This window comes from Sus scrofa, chromosome 3 (assembly GCF_054392235.1).
Source record: "Sus scrofa isolate SSC_HxYL_T2T_F1_AM1 chromosome 3, Sscrofa_HxYL_maternal_Yorkshire_Landrace_v2.0, whole genome shotgun sequence".
Classification (NCBI taxonomy): domain Eukaryota; kingdom Metazoa; phylum Chordata; class Mammalia; order Artiodactyla; family Suidae; genus Sus; species Sus scrofa.
The window spans coordinates 27,833,877-27,854,081 of NC_139385.1; the positions used below are offsets into that span (position 1 = coordinate 27,833,877).

Below are 20,205 nucleotides of genomic sequence, written 5' to 3' on the forward strand. Positions count from 1 at the left end.
CCACTGTAGCTCAGCAGGTTAAGGACTAAACTAGTCTCCATGAGGATGCAGGTTCGATCCCTGGCCTCGCTCAGTGGGTTAAGGATCTGGTGTTGTAGCAAGCTGCGGCATAGGTCTCAGATGCAGCTCAGATCCCATGTTGCCGTGGCTGTGGCATAGGCTGGCAGCTGCAGCTCCAATCTGACCCCTAGCTGGGGAATTTCCATATACCATGGGTGTGGCCCTAAAAAGCCAAAAAAAAGGGGGGGGGGATGTTCCAGCTCCTTCCGTGGGTACAGTGGTTCTTTCCCACATTTTCCAAATTAGAGAAAGAGAGAGGCAGAAAGTGAACCAGAGCAATAGATCAAACTTTCTGCAAAATCTCGTTCCCAGCAGATCCTTATGTGAAGCCCAGAATGAAAGGTGAGGTGTCTGTGTTTAGAGGTGGGGCTGGCATGAGCCCTCCAGAAGAGGCTAAGAGACTCTCCCTCGGGAAACTGCATGTTTGGTCGATGGGACCTTCCTGTGGGATCAGCAGACCATCTGTCAACTTCTAAAATGCTATCTGGGGTTGCCAAGAGAAACACCTCAGATTCCAGCCTTCACAGACTCGTCTTCTCCAGCAAAGCCCTCCTTCAGACTGGGCCAGGGAGGAAGAGGTGGCTTAAGCCACCCAACCCTTGACAACCAGAGACCTGGAATGAGGGGTGCTGTCATTCCAAGCAGGACATCTTGCAGGTGGGTGTGGGGATAACGGGAGACCAGAGCCTATCAATTCATAGGGTCATGATGGTGACTGAGTGAGACAAGGCGTCTTAAGAGCACTGGGATGGACGGGGAGTTTGGAGTTAATAGATGCAAACTATTCCGTTTAGAATGGATAAGCAATGAGGTCCTACTGTACAGCACAGGGAACACTGTCCAATCACTTGTGATAGAACATCATAGAATATGAGAAAAAGAATGTACACAATGACTGGGTCACTTGGCTATATAGCAGAAATTGACATTACAAATCAACTACAGTAAATTTTTTTTTTTTTTAAAAAGAGCTTAACGGAGTTCCCGTTGTAGCTCAGTGGTTATGCACCCGACTAGGAACCATGAGGTTGTGGGTTCGATCCCTGGCCTTGCTCAGTGGGTTAAGGATCCAGCGTTGCCATGAGCTGTGGTGTAGGTCACAGACACAGCTGGGATCCCGCATTATTATGGCGTAGGCCGGCAGCTACAGCTCCATTTCGACCCCCAGCCTGGGAACTTCCATATGCCGTGGGTGCAGACCTAAAATGCAAAAAGTAAAAATAATAATAATAATAAAAGACAACATATAGACAGAACTCAACACACTACGTTCCATCATAGCTGATGAATTCCTCACCTTTGGAGGTGCCCTCAACTTTCAACTCTCACCAGACAAGAAGATGTTGTAACATGTTCCAAGTTATCTTGGAGGACCTAATTTCTTTTCTTTTCTTTTTTCTTTTTTTTTTTTTGCTTTTTAGGGTGGCACCTTAAAGTTCCCAGGCTAGGGGTCGAATCAGAGCTATAGCTGCTGACCTACACCACAGCCACAGCAACACCAGATCTGAGCTGCATCTGCGACCCACACCACAGCTCATGGCAATGCCGGATCCTTAACCCGCTGAGCGAGGCCAGGAATCGAACCCGCATCCTCATGGATCCTAGTCAGGTTTGTTAACCACTGAGCCACGAAGGGAACTCCCTTGGAGGCCCTGATTTTAATTCTCCAAGGTGTCCTGTTACAGTTCGAACCTCAGATCGAAATTTGGAACATTTTCTAAGCATATATATCCACACCTATGTGTGTTTAAACTTCCGATGGTGGCCCCCGGAATGGAAGACAAAATCATGGGATCTGGAGAGAATCAAAGGCATTTGCTTCTAGCACAACCTGGAAGTCTGCAGTCTAGACATGGTTTCTGGCTTCTAATAGCTCATTTTGGAGGAGCCACTGGGTAGACGTGCCAATGGCAGAGGTACTTTAGGAAAAACTGAAAAGGGGCACGGCAGGGAAAAGATGCTACCTGGGCGTTCAGAGGGTGCCTCTGGGTAGGACTGCATCCCTTTGTGGATCCACCCTTCAAGGGGGCAAGACAAAAATAAGAGCAGGGATACTCGGTGTACAGATCAACTTAGGTATTTCATGATTTATTATGTAAGGCTTTCCGTATTTAAAATAAAATCTCTTTATATGGTTACATACTGTATGATTCCAACTATATGACATTCTGGAAAAGGCAAAACCATGGAGACAGTAAAAAGATCAGTGGTTGCTAGGGGGTAGGGGGTGGGAGGGATGAACAGGCGGCACGCAAAGGATTTTTAGGGCAGTGCAACTACTCTGCATGAGACCATCACGGTTGATGCATGTCATTATACGTTTGTCCAAACCGATAGGACCTACACTCCCAGGAGTGAACCCTAATGTAAACTGTAGACTTTGGGTGACAATGAGGTGTCAATGTCCATTTCCTGGTTGTACTGATGGACATTCTAGTGGGGGATGCTGATGAGGAGGGAGGCATGAGATGGCAGGAGAGAGACAGTGAGTTCTCAGCTCAGGGGTCGGAGGGACCGGTGTGATGAAGACTTCAGCCGTTGAAGAGGATGCCCTGTTGCACATTAGATGTGACTGAGTTGAATTTTTGCCCCCCTAGCAGAGAAAGCCAATGGAAGTGTGAAACGAAGTTTAGAATGGAGGCACTTTTAGCCGAGTCATCGCTGGCGCATGGGGACTTGCTATTGTTGAGCAAATGTCACTACACCCATGGAAGGAATGACTCATGGCCACTGCTGGGAAGAGGGAGGAGAGGGAATTAGAAGATTTCAACCTGAAACTCCTATCCCCTGTGTTGTTTTTTTTTTTGTTTTTTTGGGGGGGTTTTTTTTTTTTGGTTTTTTTTTGGTCTAGGGGTCCAATCGGAGCTACAGCTGCCGCCCTACACCACAGCCACAGCCACATAGGATCCAAGCTGCATCTGCGACCTACACCACAGCTCATGGCAACACCAGATCCCCAACCCACTGAGCGAGGCCAGGGATCGAACCTGTAACCTCATGGTTCCTAGTCGGACTCGTTTCCACTGCACCATGATGGAAGTCCCTATCTCCTGCGTTTTAAATGAAGATGTTTCATTGGATTTAACCAGAAATGTTTACTTGTTTGATTGGGTTGTCATAAGAAATGCAAAAGAACTATCATTTTAAAACTCTGGGCTATATCTCTTCTAGTTACAGACATCACAGAATTGCTATGGTATCAATCTGAGTTATCAAAGTTATCTTCTTGAGCTGAAATCAATGTGGGTGACGTGTGTTTGCTGAGTCAGTTTTCTTTGAATCACATGTCATATCTGACAAAGTTCGATCGTTAACATAAAAGAGTTCATTTGTTTTTGAGACAGTTCCCAGGAAAACAAACCAATAACTGATGGCTTTTACCAAAAGAAAATGCAACGAAACCCTTAAGGGCCTGTCACTCATTTCAACGATTAGGTCTCACCAAGGGAGCTTGTTGCTCTATAATCCGATCTGCTCTGTGCACACAAGCCTCCCTTTGTGGTTGGTGTCTCAGACTAACAGAATGGGCTTTCTGCAAGCCTGGAGTGGAACAGGTTGAGTGCCCTGGAGTCCATGTAGGTAGGACCATGGTCCTATATTCTTGGAGCCAGCTTCTGGGTTTGAACTGCATCCCCTGCTGCATGAATCGGCAAGTCTCTCCTTTCTCTGAACCTCCATTTCCTCTTCTGCAAAATGGGGAGACTAAGAGAACCCACCTTATAGATCAGTGTAAAGCTCAACGAGCAATGCATAAAAACACTGAGATGGGTTTTCGATGCTCAAAATGCACGATTTTGAGTGATTTTCAAGGAGGCAGATAATGTGAAACTGGGACCAGGGCGGTGGTGGGGGGGCGTGAAACAAACTCTGGCCTCTTTGATTATATTAACCATCCGTGCTTGTACATCCAAAATATTCACCATGCGTATTGATACTGATCACTTACAGTACCTGCTATCATGTTTGCTGTAGAAACGACGATGGGCTATGCTGTTAGGAAACAGAGAATCGTCTGAACAGGGCTTGAATTTCTGAAAAAGCTCGCAAAGACGCGGTGGAGATGGATAGGGAGAGGGTGAGCTATGACAGCACAATAATTGGACCCGGGGTCATGCTTTATCACCTGAGACAGAGTTTCCATGTTAATAGGCTCTATCTGGCCCTGCGGTCAGAGGGCTACATTTCCCTTTGTATGATTTCTCCCCAAGAGTCACTGTTTTGAAGAAAATACACACTAAGGGAACCAGACAGGCCAGTCTTTGCTTCCTTCACTTTAAGGAACTGCCCATACCACTTCTGCTTTTCAGAGCATCCGTTTCCTGTTGTCCTTTCCAACAGATGGCAGGAAAAGTGACCTGTCCCCTTGGCTGCCGCTAAGTGGATCACAGGATCCCCGAGCCATACTGGCCCGCCAGTCCCTCTTTCCTGGGACTTTACAATTCTAAGCTCTTCTAGATGTGGGAATCAGACGTTGAGAACTGAGAAATGACATAAGGCTGAGGGAGGCAGTGAGGACGCACCACCACAGTGAGAGATGTCAGCAAAAGCCAGGATGACAGCCCAGGGGGTCCCCAAGGTGCAGACAATGATGGCTGCGTTCAAAGAAGCTTTCTTGTCCCAAGTGCACTTCTTGCCTTGGGATCTTGGGAGGGACACAGAGCCTGCCATTTCTTTCCAATAAACCCCCCATCTACTCCCTCTGGCTCGAAAATAAAACTTGCACTCCAGATAGTTCCCTTTCCTTGGGAGAATTACTTTTATGGGGAAAACAGACCCTTCTGCTTTCTGGCTCTGTGATTTACTCTCTTCGGAGGGGCGAACGTAGGGGCTACCGAGAAGCAGTCAGTCTCATCATTGATGGGAGACCTGGAGGAATCTGGAAAGTGGAAGGGCCTCCCCGTGACCGGGGAAGATGAGTTGGCAAAAACACACGGCAATCAAAATTGTGTACGAAAGACGGGGGTGCTGGGAGGAAGGTGCCATAATTGGGATAGAACCAAAGAGAAGGCAGGAATCCAAGATCAGACAGCAAAAGTCAAAAGGTTCTCTGGAAGAGGATTAAGGGAACAGGTAGCAAAGCCTTTGAGCTATCTGTGAACCATGTGATAAAAAGACTCACCATATGGTGCAGGAAGATAGCAAAGCAGGTTGAAGTAAAGGGAAGAGCTTTTGTCTGCAGGATTATATAACCACCTCTAATGTATGGACGTATATGTATGCGTGTGAATCCATACCACTAATGAGATTAAAATTAGGCTAGACGCCCACAACGGGAGCTCCGAGACTTTAGAAAAGGCCTTTGTTACTGGTATGAACTAAACTGTCTTTTCATCTCCTCAGGCAATTTCTTCCTACAGTAATTCAGTGCTGCACTTGGAGCCTGCAGAAGACACTGAAGTCTGGGGCTGGGACCTTGGGATCGTTCTCTTGTGCCCAGATGCAAAGCGCACACGAGTTCAGTACCCGCGTGGCTTTGGTGGAGACAGCTTGAAGGTTGCTGAGGGCTGTGCTGTTGTAGCATTGATGTCCGCATCCAGGGCAGGCCACTTTAAGTACACCGGGGACCAGGATCTTTGCAGGGGCTCGTGAAAGTGTGTTCATTTCTTTTAGATTCACAAGGGGAAAGTGATGGCATATGGAGGTTCCCAGGCAGGGGTTGAATCGGAGCTGTAGCCACCGACCTACGCCAGAGCCACAGCAACACCAGATCCGAGCCGCGTCTGCAACCTACACCACAGCTCACGGCAACACTGGATCCTTAACCCACTGAGCAAGGCCAGGGATCGAACCTGCAACCTCATGGTTCCTAGTCGGATTCGTTAACCACTGCACCACGACGGGAACGCCAATAGACAATCTTAATGTATGCATCCTTCTGCCAAAGCAGTCATAAGATCTGGTTTTTAACTTTTGTGCATGGTATAAGGAGGAATCCACGAAAGGCTCCACAGCAGTTTTGAATCTGTTTCGATAAAGAAAAGACTAGCAGGTGGGTGGAGACAAGTGGACCCCAAAGTAGAGAAAAGCACTATTAGAGATGGAAGGAGGCAACTGGAATCACAAAAGCTGATTTCCAGTCCTGGTCCTGCCTCCTCCCAGCTGTGTGATCCTGGGGAGGTCACTCAACTTCTCTAACTCACAACTTCCAAAGAAGTCTCATATGAGGGGTTCAGATCTGTCACTACCTTGCAGGGCTGTGGTGAGGATTATTATGATGTAATGCATGTAGATCCATCACATGGTCCCTGGCAATGAGGATGGGCTCAATAAAAGTCGGAGGCAATCGAGATGGGCAGGTGGAATTGCAGAGGGAGGGGATGCGTGACAGATCTGGTGAGGGTTAAAAGAAATAGAGGTTGATGGGAAAAGGGAACCAGTTGAAGAGCTGCCACACACACTAGACATGCTTCCAAGACTTGGAGGACCCCACGGGCTGAAGCCTGCTGAGAAAATGAGAAGGGAAGAAGCCAGAAGAGTGAAGTTCATGCTCAAGAACCCTCCCAGGAAACCGGGCTGATAGCTTACAGTTCCAACAAGCCTTTGCACAGAGATAGATAGGAAATCAACATGCATAGAGAAGGACGGAGAACAGGAGTTCCCGTCGTGGCTCAGTGGTTAATGAATCCGACTAGGAACCATGAGGTTGCGGGTTCAATCTCTGGCCTTGCTCAGTGGGTTAAGGATTCGGCATTGCTGTGAGCTGTGGTGTAGGTTGCAGACGCGGCTCGGATCCCAAGTTGCTGTGGCTGTGGCGTAGGCCAGCAGCTATAGCTCTGATTAGACCCCTAGCCTGGGAACCTCCATATGCCGCAGGAACAGCCCTAGCAAAGACCAAAAAAAAAAAAGACGGAGAACAGAAAAATTTAGAGCCTCTGTCATGAAGGGCATGCAGTTTGTCTAATGGCAGAGGCTCAGAGTGAAAACAAGGCACACGAACTCTGCTTACACTCAGAAGGAAAGAGAAGAGAGGGGGCAATGAGAAGATAGGAGGGGAAAAATGATTAGCCTTCTAGAATATGTTTGTGACAGGATGAGGTGACCACGGTTGAGATTAGAAATGCAAGTGTTAAGTATCCAGCAATCAAAAGCCTAAGTATCTAAGCTAAATTCAGGAGTTCCCTGGTGGCCTTGCAGGTTAAGGATCCCACCCTGTCACTGCTGTGGCCTGGAGCACTGCTGTGGTGTGGGTTCAATCCCTGGCCCAGGAACTTCTGCGTGCCATAGGTGGGACTGAAAAAAATTTAATCTGTAGATGCCACTAGCAGTGTGACGTCACCAAGTTATTTTAACTTCGTGCATTTCATTTTCTCATCTGTAAAGTGGGGATTACAGCAAGTACCTTACACCATAAGGGTGAGCCACGACACACAAAGCATTTAGAATAAAGCCTGCCCTGTAGTAAGGGCTCAAAATATTAGGTGTTAGCATCATCACAACCACTGCCACTACAAGCACATATGTTCCCATGTAGGTAGATATTTTTGTCTGTTTTGTTCACAGCCATTTCCTCTGCACCTAGAAATACACATACTAAATGCTCAATAAATACCTGTTGAATGAACAAATCCTTAATTGTGCCTGTCAGTGGGAAGTTACTGTAAAAGATCTAACTTCTCCTGGGAATAAGTTCCAATCTGAATCCCAATTCCTTTTCCTCACGTCTGCCCTCTGCTGTCCTAAGCAGCCACCAGGCCTTGTGCTCAGACCTGGAGAGTTAGATCTAAGAGATCACTGATGACCTGGGAGAAAGGTGATTCAGAAGATGCTGAGGGTCCAAGTCACAGTGCAAAGGGATAAGGCACAGGTGGGCAGGGAGGAAGTGGAGGCGGCAAGTCCCAAAAACGCGGTTTGATTCTCCGGATATAATCAGCGGGTAAAGGACAGAGAAGGCAGAGTGGAGATCACGGAAAACATTTTTAGGGATACAGGAAATGTTGAGCTTGCTCTTCATCTAAAGGAAAAGATACAGGGGGGAGGAAAGATCAGAGACTTTCTGTTCCTTCCAGATATACACAATAAAATGTAGCGAGAGACGTCATGGTCTTGGAAATACAATGGTAATTGAAGTACCAAATTGTTATGTGAGTGTAAGATCTTTAAGGCAGCTTTTCATACAGTGTGGTACTTGTCCCCGTGGCAATACAAGGCCAGGATTGATTTTTCTTTTAACAAATTCTCCTAAGGTATATTAAAATAAATAGATAACTAGTAGATCAAGCTTGTGGTTCCACATACTTTATTGCTTAAGGCAATGCTAAGAAGAAGAAAAGGAAGTCAATTATTCAACTTAAAGAAAATATTTAAGATAGTATAAAGGAGGTGTGTCCATGGCAAAAAAAAAAAAAAGGCAAGTGCCTGAATAGCTAATAGTTGGAAAACTTGGCCAAGATTATATTTAATCCTGTTGTACAGTCTGAATCTAGAGCGCAGGGAGTTGGGTTCAGCACCTTGGAGAGTGGCAGACAAATGCATAGACTGGGGCGCTCGAGAGGAAGGGGCCACTGGCTCACTAACTCTCAGTGGCCTCCCTAGTGGCACGCAGGCTGGTAATATCATGAACCTCTTGGGCATTATTCTAGGAAAGTCAAACACCAGAAGAAGAGACTTAATGGTTTTGTCTCTCACCTCTTGGCTTTTTATTTTTTATCATCTTCCATGCATATAGAGCAACGGACCTGGATGGGACTTTTTGAAGAGATAAATGTAATACCTGGGCACTCAGTCTCTAAGGACTTCTCACTTTTCCTTTTAATTTCATAAGCTGCTGACTTCTTCCTACTTGATTTATTCTTGGCTTATGCTAGGCTTCAGGAAAAGCAGCACTAACACCTGGCATGTTCCATGATTTGAACACAAGGAAATGTCACCAAGAAGAGAAGCTTGAAGTTTTTTTGTTTGTAGAGCATGAAGGGCTGGGAGTGCTAAAGGGAAAAGTCAGAAGGTCGTTCGTGCCACCAAGAAAAATTCCAACCAGAGCTGAAAAGTAGGAAGGATGGCTGAGACCACTGTCTTTCCACCAAAATTGTTCTCCCAGCATCCCTTGCACTGAGGCATGGCCATGTGACTAAATCCTCTGTAACAGAGTGTAGGCAGAAGTGATGGGTCCCATTTCCAAACCAAGGCTTTTAAGAAGCAGCTTGTACCTTCTCTGTACTCTCTTTCCCACTCCACCCTCTGAGTATAGACAAAAACAAGGCTGTAGGGATTGATCAAGCTGTATGAGACGGAAGGAACCTGGGTCCCTTAACCACCATATGGAGAGCGTGGGAGAGGCCAGGAACACCCATCTTGGACTGTTACATGAATGAAAATTAAACTTCTGTTGTGTCTGAGCCAGTATAGTTTTAGGGATCTATTTGTTATGGCGGTTGAATCCACCCTAACTATTAAAGGAGTTATGTGTTTGGCCGCCACAGGATCAACCGGACCCGGCTTGGGATGGGGTTAGGAAGAGCAGACATTCTGAGATTTCCATTTACTCTCTCCTCTTTCGCCCGGTTAACTCATCCTTTGCATAACGCTCAAGAGCCACTTTCTCACGGAAGCCCTCCCAGACTTCGGCGAGGGCCAGTCCCACTCCTGCAGGCTCTTATGGCACACAGCAAACATCACAGTTGTACTTTATCTGTGAGCATGATTTTTTTTTGGATTAAAGTCCATACTCCCATTGGGTTAAGTATGTATTCGGCAAAAGTCCCAGAATGATACTCTTATTTGTGCATCTTGTTGTATGTAAATTTTCCCTTCGAAATGATCAAAAACAGATATTGAATTCTGGTTAAGTGATATGAATGCTGAAGAGCTTAGGGGTCAAAGGTACCGATGTTTTCGTGTTGGTTTGCAATATATTAAAAAATGGGTTGACATAGAGACAAATAGATGAAGAGGCATGTAATTAAGCACTTACACCCAAATGCTAATTGTAGAATCTAGGTATTGGGTATTGTGGATATTCTTTGTCAATGCACATTCAACTTTTCTGTACTTTTAAATCTTTTCATAATACATGTTGGAGGGAAGTTCAATGAGAGTAGGGATCATGAGTCCATCACATAAAAGAATTATTCTATGTACTATTTATTTTATATTACTGATCGTAATGTTCTGTGATTTGCTTCTATTTTTACTTGATACTGTCATGGGTATCTGTCCATGAGGGTAGACAGACAGAGATAGGAGAGAGAGAAAGGCCTCATTCTTTTGAATGTATCCAAACCATTGTATATTATTTAATCCTCATTTTTTTTTTTTTTTTTTTTTTTGCTTTTTAGGGCTGCACTCGTGGCATATGGAGGTTCCCAGACTAGGGGTCCGATTGGAGCTGTTGCTGCCGGGCTACGCCACAGCCACAGCAACGCCAGATCCGAGCCATGTCTGCGACCTACACCACAGCTCGCAGCAACGCCGGATCCTTAGCCCACTGAGCAAGGCCAGGGATCAAACCTGCAACCTCATGGTTCCTAGTCGGATTCGTTTCCGCCGCGCCACGACGGGAACTCCAATCTTTGCACTATTGAAGAACATTTGGGCTATTTTCATTTTTTTTTCTATTACCGATCTTTTTCTATGATAGATCTTTTGTGCTGCTGGGGCTGAGCTTCTTCATATTAGGTCTGTGTCTACCCCAACATGGACCTGCCCTCCCAACACCCCTACCCCCACTCTACCCCTTTATATATAAGCAAGAGTCCATGAGTGCAAAAAATTAATCAGAAAGCCCTCATTCATACTTCCCAGCATAATTTTCTAAAAAGACTTGGATCATACAAATCATTATCACGAGCACATCTGAAGTCTCAGAAGGCAAGTGAGATTAGCATCAATTAAACATTTAATGGATATTTAGGATGGTCTGACTTCCGAATTAGGAGAATCAGGTTTACAGTGTAACGTAAAGTTGTAGGTGTGCGGTGCATATACCTTATCAGGGACCTGCTGTGTTTATTTTCTAAGCTCCTCTTGCATCCTCAGTCTGGACGGCGCATGCCTGCCCAATTTATATATTTGGAGCCCAATTTTAACTGCAGAAATGGCTCAACCACAGAAGCTGAATTCTTAAAAGGAGTAAAGGTGGGCAAAGCTGACGTCAAAGGTTCAAGAAATCATCGAAAAGAAAGAGTGAAGGATAAAACTATGAACACACCCCTTACATAACAAATGAATAATACATGCAAAGGCCCTGTAACAAAAGTGCTGGAAGGCACCCATCTCCAGGGAAACCAGACAGGCCGGGAGGCCCTGACCTGGGGTGATAAGCCTCCCAGGTAAACACTCTCATGTGGTCAGGAAAGCAAACTCTCCCAACTGTGGTTTTCTTTCTTTTTTTTTTTCCTTTTGAAGGCTGCACCTGCCGCACATGGAAGTTCCCAGGCCAGGGGTCGAATCGGAGCTGCAGCTGCTGGCCACAGCCACAACCATGCCAGATCCAAGTCACACCTACAACCTATGCTGCAATCTGCAGCAAGGCCGAATCCTTAACCCACTGAGCGAGGCCAGGGATAGAACTCTCATCCTCACAGGCACTCTGCTGGGTTCTTAACCCCCAAGCCACAGCAGGAACTCCAAACCACTCTTGTTAACGTTTTGGAAACAGGGTTAACTCATTTGCACCTCAACGGCCTTCACACTTGCTTCTGCCCCTTATTTCATTTTCACAGGTCTTAGCAAAACACTTGTGTCACTCCACAAATTACTACAGGGCTTAAGAGCATGGTTTTCTGGGCCAGATGTGATACAGTGGGCCGAGGGGAGGGGAGGTGTGAACAGATGACCCCCAGGGCCACTGCTTTCCTCTTCTGAAGAGGTGTGATCACGGGCTGCCGTGCTGTTCCATTTAAGGGGGCTGAGGTACAGACCCTCCCAGACGGCAAAATGGTAAACATCGGGCCTTCAACGGCAAAACCACATTCATTTAAAACCGTGGTTGGCAAAACCACGAGTTGCAAAGGATTGCTCTAGGTTTGAAAGGATTGCAGAGTGTTTCTGTGCTTCTAGTTGGCTCTCGTGACATACTGTGGCTTTCCTCCTGTGATTTATCTGATGCCGCATCCCCCGACGGGAACAGAACTCTCAATTATTATAGCAGTTTCCATGGAAATATATGATCTAGTCGCTCTCATTCCCTCACTGCTCCCCAAAGACCCACTCTCCCATTTCTCTCCCCACCCCTCCACTCCAATCCTTCCTGCCAGACCCTGCAGAACTTCCACTCCGCCATCCAAACCCCTGCAACCTGTACAGTTGAGCCATCAAGAGGGGGAAAACCTGTGTGTGTCGTATGCTAACTTTTGAGGCAACAAGGACCAGAATAAACCTGCAGCTTTTATCGTTGTTAAATTAGCAGAGAGAAACTGGAAAAAATGCAAATTAAATTAATACAACCTGGAGTTGCCATCGTGGCGCAGTGGTTAACGAATCCGACTAGGAATCATGAGGTAGCAGGTTCAGTCCCTGGCCTTGCTGAGTGGGTGAAGGATCCGGCGTTGCTCTGAGCTGTGGTGTAGGTTGCAGACACGGCTTGGATCCCGCGTTGCTGTGGCTCTGGCGTAGGCCAGTGGCTATAGCTCCGATTCGACCCCTAGCCTGGGAACCTCCATATGCTGCAGGAGCGGCCCTAAAAAAGGCAAAAAGGCAAAAAAATAAAATAAAATAAAATAAAATAAAATAAAATAAAATAAAATAAATTAACACAACTGTTTACACAGGGAGGGCAGGAGCAGGGAAGGGGGTACAGAAAGTTGTGAACTTGGGTGGGAGCAAGACCTCTCAGTGTTGATTCTTTTCATATAATTTTAATTATGAACCATGTGGATACACAGCTTATTAAAAGCATAATTTTAATTTTTTTAAAAACTCCCCGACAGCCTCTTCTTATTAGAGCCTCTTTGTCATTGAGGCCTTATTCTTCGTTGTCATCATGGAAACCATCCCATCATGGAAAATCTAAATGTCCCTAGGGTTCCTAGCTTTATTTTTTTTTTTTTTTAGGGCCACACTCTCAGCATACAGAGGCTCACAGTCTAGGGGTCGAATCGGAGCTACAGCTGCCAGCCTATACCACAGCCACAGCCACACAGGATCTAAGCCACGCCTGCAACCTACACCACACCTCATGGCAACACCAGATCCTTAACCCACTGAGCGAGATCAGGGATCGAACCTGCGTCCTCATGGATGTTAGTCAGATTCATTAACCACTAAGCCACGATGAGAACGCCTTCCTAGCATTTTAAACCTCTTGGCTTCACCCACTCGTTTCTCATCCATGGACTCCTATTTTCTCTACAGGTTAAAGCCCTCTTCCTGCTTGGCCTTGCTTCCGCTCCAGTCTGGATGCCGTTTTTTATTCATTGATTCAGCACACGTTACTGAGTACCCACTAAAACAGGCTCTGCTGGATCTGCAATGGGCATTCCTCTTCCAAGAATCCTTAACCCTCTTATTACTGTGCTCTTCCCATCCTTAGCTCAAATCCACCAGCTACTTCTCCACTGCCAGGCTGCTCAGAGCTACTGGCAAAAAGCACACACTGGGGGAGTTCCCATCCTGGCTCATCGGTAACGAACCCGACTAGTATCCATGAGGTTGCGGGTTCGATCCCTGACCTCTCTCAGTGGGCTAAGGATCCGGCATTGCCATGAGCTGTGGTGTAGGTCACAGACATGGCTCAGATCTGGTGTGGCTGTGGCTGTGGCAGAGGCTGGCAGCTCTAGCTCTGATTCAATCCCTAGTCCGGGAACCTCCATATGCCGCAGGTGCAGCCCTAAAAAGACAAAAAGAGTTCCCGTCATTGCTCAGTGGTAATGAACCATGAGGACTCGGGTTCAATCCCTGGCCTCACTTGGTGGGCTAAGCATTGCCATGATCCGCATTGCTGTGAGCTGTGGTGTGGGTCACAGATATGGCTCGGACCTGGCGTGGCTGCGGCTGCAGCTCCGATTCAACCCCTAGCCTGGGAACCTCCAGAGGCCACGGGTACGGCTCTAAAAAAGACACACACACACACAAAGACAAAAAGAAAAGCACACACTGGCCTGGACCTCTCCCCTCCCCACTGCTTATTATCTAACCTTTATTTAATGTTCCTACCCTCTATTTCCACTCCATGCCAAGCCCCTTCACACCGTGGGCCAGCACCTCGGATTCCTTATTCCATCACAGCAGATGGATGGACCTGTGGCCCCTGCAGTCTGGGCCCTGGAAGTACATGGCCAACAGGGCCAAGCCCCTGGTCTTTTGTGGGGCTCAGATCTTAGGAGGCGGAGACAAATCAACAACCAATCAAGAGAAGAATATTCCAGTGACAGGTGCGATGAGAGAGTTACATATAATGGAGAACGAGTGAGTGGCTCTTTGAGAGGTGGTCAGGGAAGGCTTCTCAGGAGAGGGGACATCTCAGGAAAGATGGGCATTATAAGAAAGTGCCAGCTGTGCCAAGCATAAAGGGAACAGCATCACCAAAGCTCTCAGAGAGGAAGGAGCTTTGTATGTTTCAAAGCGCCTCCATGCGGTCCAAGCACAGTGGGTGATGGGGAAGAGGAAAAGAAAAGAACGCATCCCGCCAAGAAGATGAATCTGGATTTCGAGAGAGGCGTAAGCCAAGAATGCAACACAGCATTTATTCTATGCGTGAAGCCACTGGACGGTTTTAAGTAAGGGAGTGACTCGACCTAATGTACCTTTTTCAAAGTAACGACGGCGGCTCAAAGGAAGTATAGGAATTACAGGGCACAAGAGTGGAAGCAGGGCAGCCCATCAGGAATGGCCAAAGTGGTCCAGATGTATTGTATGGTAGCTCTTGGGGCTGCATTTGTGAAGATGGAGAGAACTCGGTGAATCTGTGATATGCTTTGGAGGAGCATCTTTCTTTCACTTCCTTGAGTCCCAGACCCCTCCCACCTCAGGACCTTTGCACCTGCTGCTGTTGCCATAGCAACAGTATTCTCTCCAGTCCACGGGTATCCGGACTCACCCGTGGCGTGGCTTCTGCACGGCTTGGTTGAGGGGAGACAAGGATAACTCCCGGCTTTTTGACTTAAGCTACAGAGGTGGGCAAGAAATTTGACAGTTTTTGCACACCTGAGTTTGTGGCATGCGATTTACATGAGCCATATTTGTGGCACACACAGGGTTTCACAAGACTCAAAGCAACACTAAACGAGTCAGGAATACTTATAACACAATCTCAACTTCAGTAAAACCGCATCTTCTGGTATCTATAAAAACAGCCCAAATCATTCGACAAGTCCCAGGGTCATCCTTCAACTGTGCTGCTGTTTGAAAAGAACCATTTTCATTCTCAGCTGCAAGATCAAGCTTTTCCGAAAGCAAATCTGATCATGTCACATCTCTGCTTAAGACTGTCGATGCCTCCCCCATCGCACTGGGAAGAAAAGCCCAACTCCTTATCATGGTTCCCAAGGTTCCGCAACATCAGGCACCTCCCATCCCTGCCATGTCACATCCCACAACCTCTCCCTGCTCAGGATCCTTTGCCCCCAACACCGTCTGATGGCGCCTAGAATGTGCCAAGCCCTTCCCTACCTCAGGGCCTTTGCACTTGCTGCTTGCTCTGTTGCAAACATTCCTTCCTAGCTCTTTGAATGGCTGGCTGGTTCATTTTCACCCTTCAGGTCTCAGTTTATTACTTCCTCGGTCTGAGAGGGTGCCTTCTTGATCTGTTTGTGACACCGCTTCCTAACACGGGATTCTATTTCCCTTCCACTCCCTCCCTGGAATGTGAGCCCCACATGAACAGCAAGCATGCCTGCCTTGTGAGTGATCCCTTCCCAAACAGGTGCCACCACTCAGCCATACCATACCTTGCCAAAGCTGCCTTTCCCCAACACCATCAAGAAGTTAAAATCAGTCAGTTTCATCCGGTCCCTGTTCCCGTTGTTATCGAACTTGGATATGGTGTTGGTCGTCTTCTCTTCGGGAGTCTTGGTCCCCTGACCGATCTTGGCCCTCTGGAGGGGGAAGCACACAGAAAACATCATCAGAGCTGGAGGAGACCCTGGTCCATGCTCAAATGCATGTACAGGCTGCAAGCTGTGCTTCCTGCAGCTCATGGTCCCAGATCAGTGAAAAGCATGGCCCCAACATCCAAGGTGGAAGCCAGCTTGGTACCGCCATTTCTCTTGTACCCCTCATGTCTCCCCCACCCCCAGGAACAGTCACTGCTGCTTCTTCGCTGTCTCTAGAATTCCTTCTTCTTTCCATCTCCATCATCACCACCTGTCATCATCTCTCACCTGGAGCATCACCTTGGTTCCCTCCACTGGGCTTTCCATGAAGCCAAAATGACCTCCCACTTCTTCACATTCAACCAAGTCAACACCTGCTTAAAATGCTATGGTAGTGACCCATCTTTTTTGTGTGTGTGTGTCTTTCAAGGGCTGCACCCACGGCATATGGAGGTTCCCAGGCTAGGGGTCGAATCGGAGCTGTAGCCACCGGCCTACACCACAGCCACAGCCATGCTAGATCCAAGCCACGTCTTTGACCTACACCACAGCTCACGGCAACGCCGGGTCCTTAACTCACAGAGCAAGGCCAGGGATCGAACCCTCAACCTCATGGTTCCTAGTCAGATTCATTAACCACTGAGCCACGACAGGAACTCCCCATTTTTTTAAAATTATAGTTGATTTACAGTGTTTCTTCAATTTCTGTTGTGCAGCAAAGGGACCCCATCACATTGATTTCCTTGTGCCATTCAGTAGGACCTCATTGCCCATCCATTCCAATGGCTTTTCATGCAAAGACCCTGTGCTTTCACTGGTCCAGAGGGCCCAGTAGGATGGGGCTCTACCTGCTTCTGCAACCTCTTCACTTCTTCCTTGCAACCCTGCTTCATCTTCCTTTCACATCCTTGAGTCCCAGATCCCTCCCACCTCAGGACCTTTGCACCTGCTGTTGTTGCCATAGCAACAGTGTTCCCTCCCCTTGGCCAACCTAGTTATTCCCTGCTCCACATTTTCACATCCTTGAAGGAACCTTCCTTGAGTCCCTCTGTTTGGATCTGATGTCTCTACTGGCTCCCTTCAGCCACCTCACTTCTCATTTATACTGGATGATACCCATCTATTCACTTATTTTCCCCGGCAGACTGGACACCTCCCTTGGGCAGAGAATAGGCCTCCTTCTCTGCCATTTCCCCAGCAACTAGCATAGTTTCCAGCTAAATATTTTGTTGGATACATGGATGGATGAGGCCCATGTCTGTCTTCAAGGGGAGAGGCTGCTGCTGTGAGCAGTGGAATGATGCCTCAGCCAATGCTACAAAAAATCAGAAAAAATAGAAAGGCCAGAATATTTATGATTAGAGTCTAAAGTGAGGGGCTGCCTTGGAGGACTCAGCCCTTAAACCGTGGGGTCTTCACTAACACTGGGTAACTCGTGTCATAATTGCATTAAATTGTAGGACACCTGGTTGGTGTCCACAGAGAACTGGAGAATTTCTTGGCATGGGAAACCCACACACTTGGTGTCAGAAGTACTGTGAGAATGTTAAGTTTTCCTCTGGAGAGTGTGTCGTCTTTCCCACCTGGCTTCTTTGGCTCACCGTGATGGTCTTGAAATTCACACATTTTCCTACATGAATCAGTGGTTTTGTTCTTTGTACTGCTGAGAAGGCTTCAGGGTTTTTCGTTTTTGTTTTTGCTTTTTAGTGCCACATCCGCAGCATAGGGAGGGTCTCAGGCTAGGGGTCCAATCGGAGCTACAGCTGCCGGCCTGCACCACAGCCACAGCAACGCCAGATCCAAGCCACGCCTACAACCTCCACGGCTCATGGCCAAATGGGATCCTTAACCCACTGAGCGAAGCCAGGGATCACACCCACAACTCCATGGTTCCTAGTTGGATTCACTTCTGCTGCGCCACAATGGGAACTCCAAGCCTCCACTGTTTATGTTTATTCGTTCTCCTGTTTCTGGGTATTTGTGTGGTCTCTTTTTTTTGTCTCCTCATAAGGCTGCTATGAGCATTCTTGGTCCTGTTATTTTGTAGTAAAGATATGGTGAGACTTGGGCACCTCTGGAACAACCAAGTGCAAATAAATACCCAATAAGCAGTTGTATTTGTGGGTTTGGGGTTAAGAAATGACATGACAACTGGAGACAGATCTGGGGGTTAAGGCACAGAGGGGGGCAGTTAAAACCAGATCATCATTAAGAAGATGTGGTACATATATCTGATGGAATACTACTCAGCCATAAAAAAGAACAAAATAATGCCATTTGCAGCAACATGGATGCAATTAGAGATTCTCATACTAAGTGAAGTAAGTCAGAAAGAGAAAGACAAATATCACATGGTACCACTTATTTGCAGAATCTAAAATATGGCACAAATGAACCCATCTACAGAACAGAAACCGACTCACAGACGTAGAGAACAAACTTGTGGTTGCCAAGGGGGAATGGGGAGGGACTGGGAATTTGGGGTTAGTAGATGCAAACTATAATATGTAGAATGGAAAAGCAATGGGGTCCTACTCTTCAGCACATGGAACTATACTCAATCTTTTGGGACAGAGCTCGATGGAAGATAACATGAGAACAAGAATATAGGTACGACTGGGTCACTATGCTGTACAGCAGAAATTGACACAACACTGTAAATCAACTATACCCTAATAAAAAATTAATTTAATAACAAAAACGAAACCAAACAACCCCCCCGGCCCCACCCAGATCATAAGGGAGATTGCACACAAGGAAAGAGCCTAGAACAGAAGTTGCATGGCTTTTGGGGGGCCATGTTTTACCATCATCCCAAACCCTTACCCTACAGTCCCTAGAGATTTTTCCCAGGCTGTCCTGATCCAAATACAGTCCCTTCCTCCCTCCCATCTGCCCATCCCCTCATTACCAGGTCTCCCACCTTTTTTGAATCCTGACTCAGACTCACTCGATTCACACAGTCCTGTGAAGATCCACATCCTGACTGTCCCTGGTCCCCAGTCTAGGGTCCAGCCCCAAGGTTCACGTCCATCCACCTGTAGGTCCAGCACCCCCTGTTGGTGGAGTGTGAGTGAGGCACGCACACTGCCCGATTTCTCCATGTGACTGCTCAGAGGAAAAACTGGTCCGCTCTTCAAGGAGCCGCAAGCAGCCACCAGCCTCGTTCCTCAGTCTTGCAAGCAACCTGCCTCCTCTGAATTCCATACTCTATCTCAATTTACTTGTGTGACCTTTCTTTTTTTTTCTTTTCTATTTTTTTTTTTTTTTTCTCTGAGGGCCACACCGGCAGCACATGGAAGTTCCCAGGCTAGGGGTTGAATTAGGGCTGCAGCTGCTGGCTGATGCCAAAGCCACAGCGACACAGGATCTGAGCCATGTCTGTGACCTACACCACAGTTCATGGCAATGCTGGATCCTTCACCCACTGTGTGAGGCCAGGGATCAAACCCACAACCTCATGGATACCAGTCGGGTTCGTTACCACTGAGTCACAACGGGAACTCTATGTATGACCTTTCTTAAAGGTACATGCTATAGACCTATAAAGTTCGTGTCCTCCCAAAGTTCATTTGCTGACATCTTCACCCTCCAAAGTGATGGAGTTTGGAGGTGAAGCCTTTGGGAGGGGATTCGGTCATGACAGTGGAGTCCTCGTGGATGGGATTAGCGCCCTTAAAAAGAGACCCCAGTGAGTTCCCTTGCCCCTTCCGCCACGCGAGGACACAGTAAGAAGAGGGCTATGAACCGGGAAGCTGGCCCTCAGCAGACAACGATTTTGCCAGCACCCTGATCTTGGACTATCCAATCTCAGAACAGTGAGAAATAAATGTCGTTGAAGCCACCCAGTCTATGGCATGTTTGTTTTAAGAGCCGGAACAGGACAGAATGTTATCTCAGCTTCTCCATGTCAGATCGGAAGTCTAATGGCTCTACTGGCCTGGTCCGCACTAATATTTAAATTAGTTGACATCTGTTAGAGAACCCCAGCTTCTTTTAAAGAAGCAGATAGGGCAACCTGGGGTCCCCTCCATAAGGCACAGTGCCTTTATTATTAGTTTATTTACTTTATGAAAGTATAGTTGATTTACAATGTTACGGCAATTTCTGCTATACAGCAAAGTGACCCAGTCATTTTATATTTATATATATATAATTATATAATACAATATGTACATGT

At 47.0% G+C, this 20,205-nt stretch overlaps 1 protein-coding gene across 17 annotated transcripts in view; it reads right to left on the reverse strand.

Moving 5' to 3' along the window:
- Positions 1–20,205, reverse strand: part of PRKCB (protein kinase C beta) — a 386,628-nt gene that overhangs the window by 83,438 nt on the left and 282,985 nt on the right. For 14 of the 17 annotated variants that reach the window (XR_014840537.1, XR_014840535.1, XR_014840536.1 and 11 more), the window contains exon 9: positions 15,882–16,028. Coding sequence is in view for 2 of the 17 variants with exons in the window: in XM_021086460.2 (XP_020942119.1) it covers positions 15,882–16,028 (147 nt within the window). In the remaining 15 variants the exon portion in view is untranslated. Of the gene's footprint in view, positions 1–10,299; positions 10,453–10,619; positions 12,481–13,868; positions 16,029–20,205 lie in introns of those variants that run through there. The other 3 variants (XR_014840541.1, XR_014840540.1, XR_014840539.1) reach the window with 3 other exon arrangements.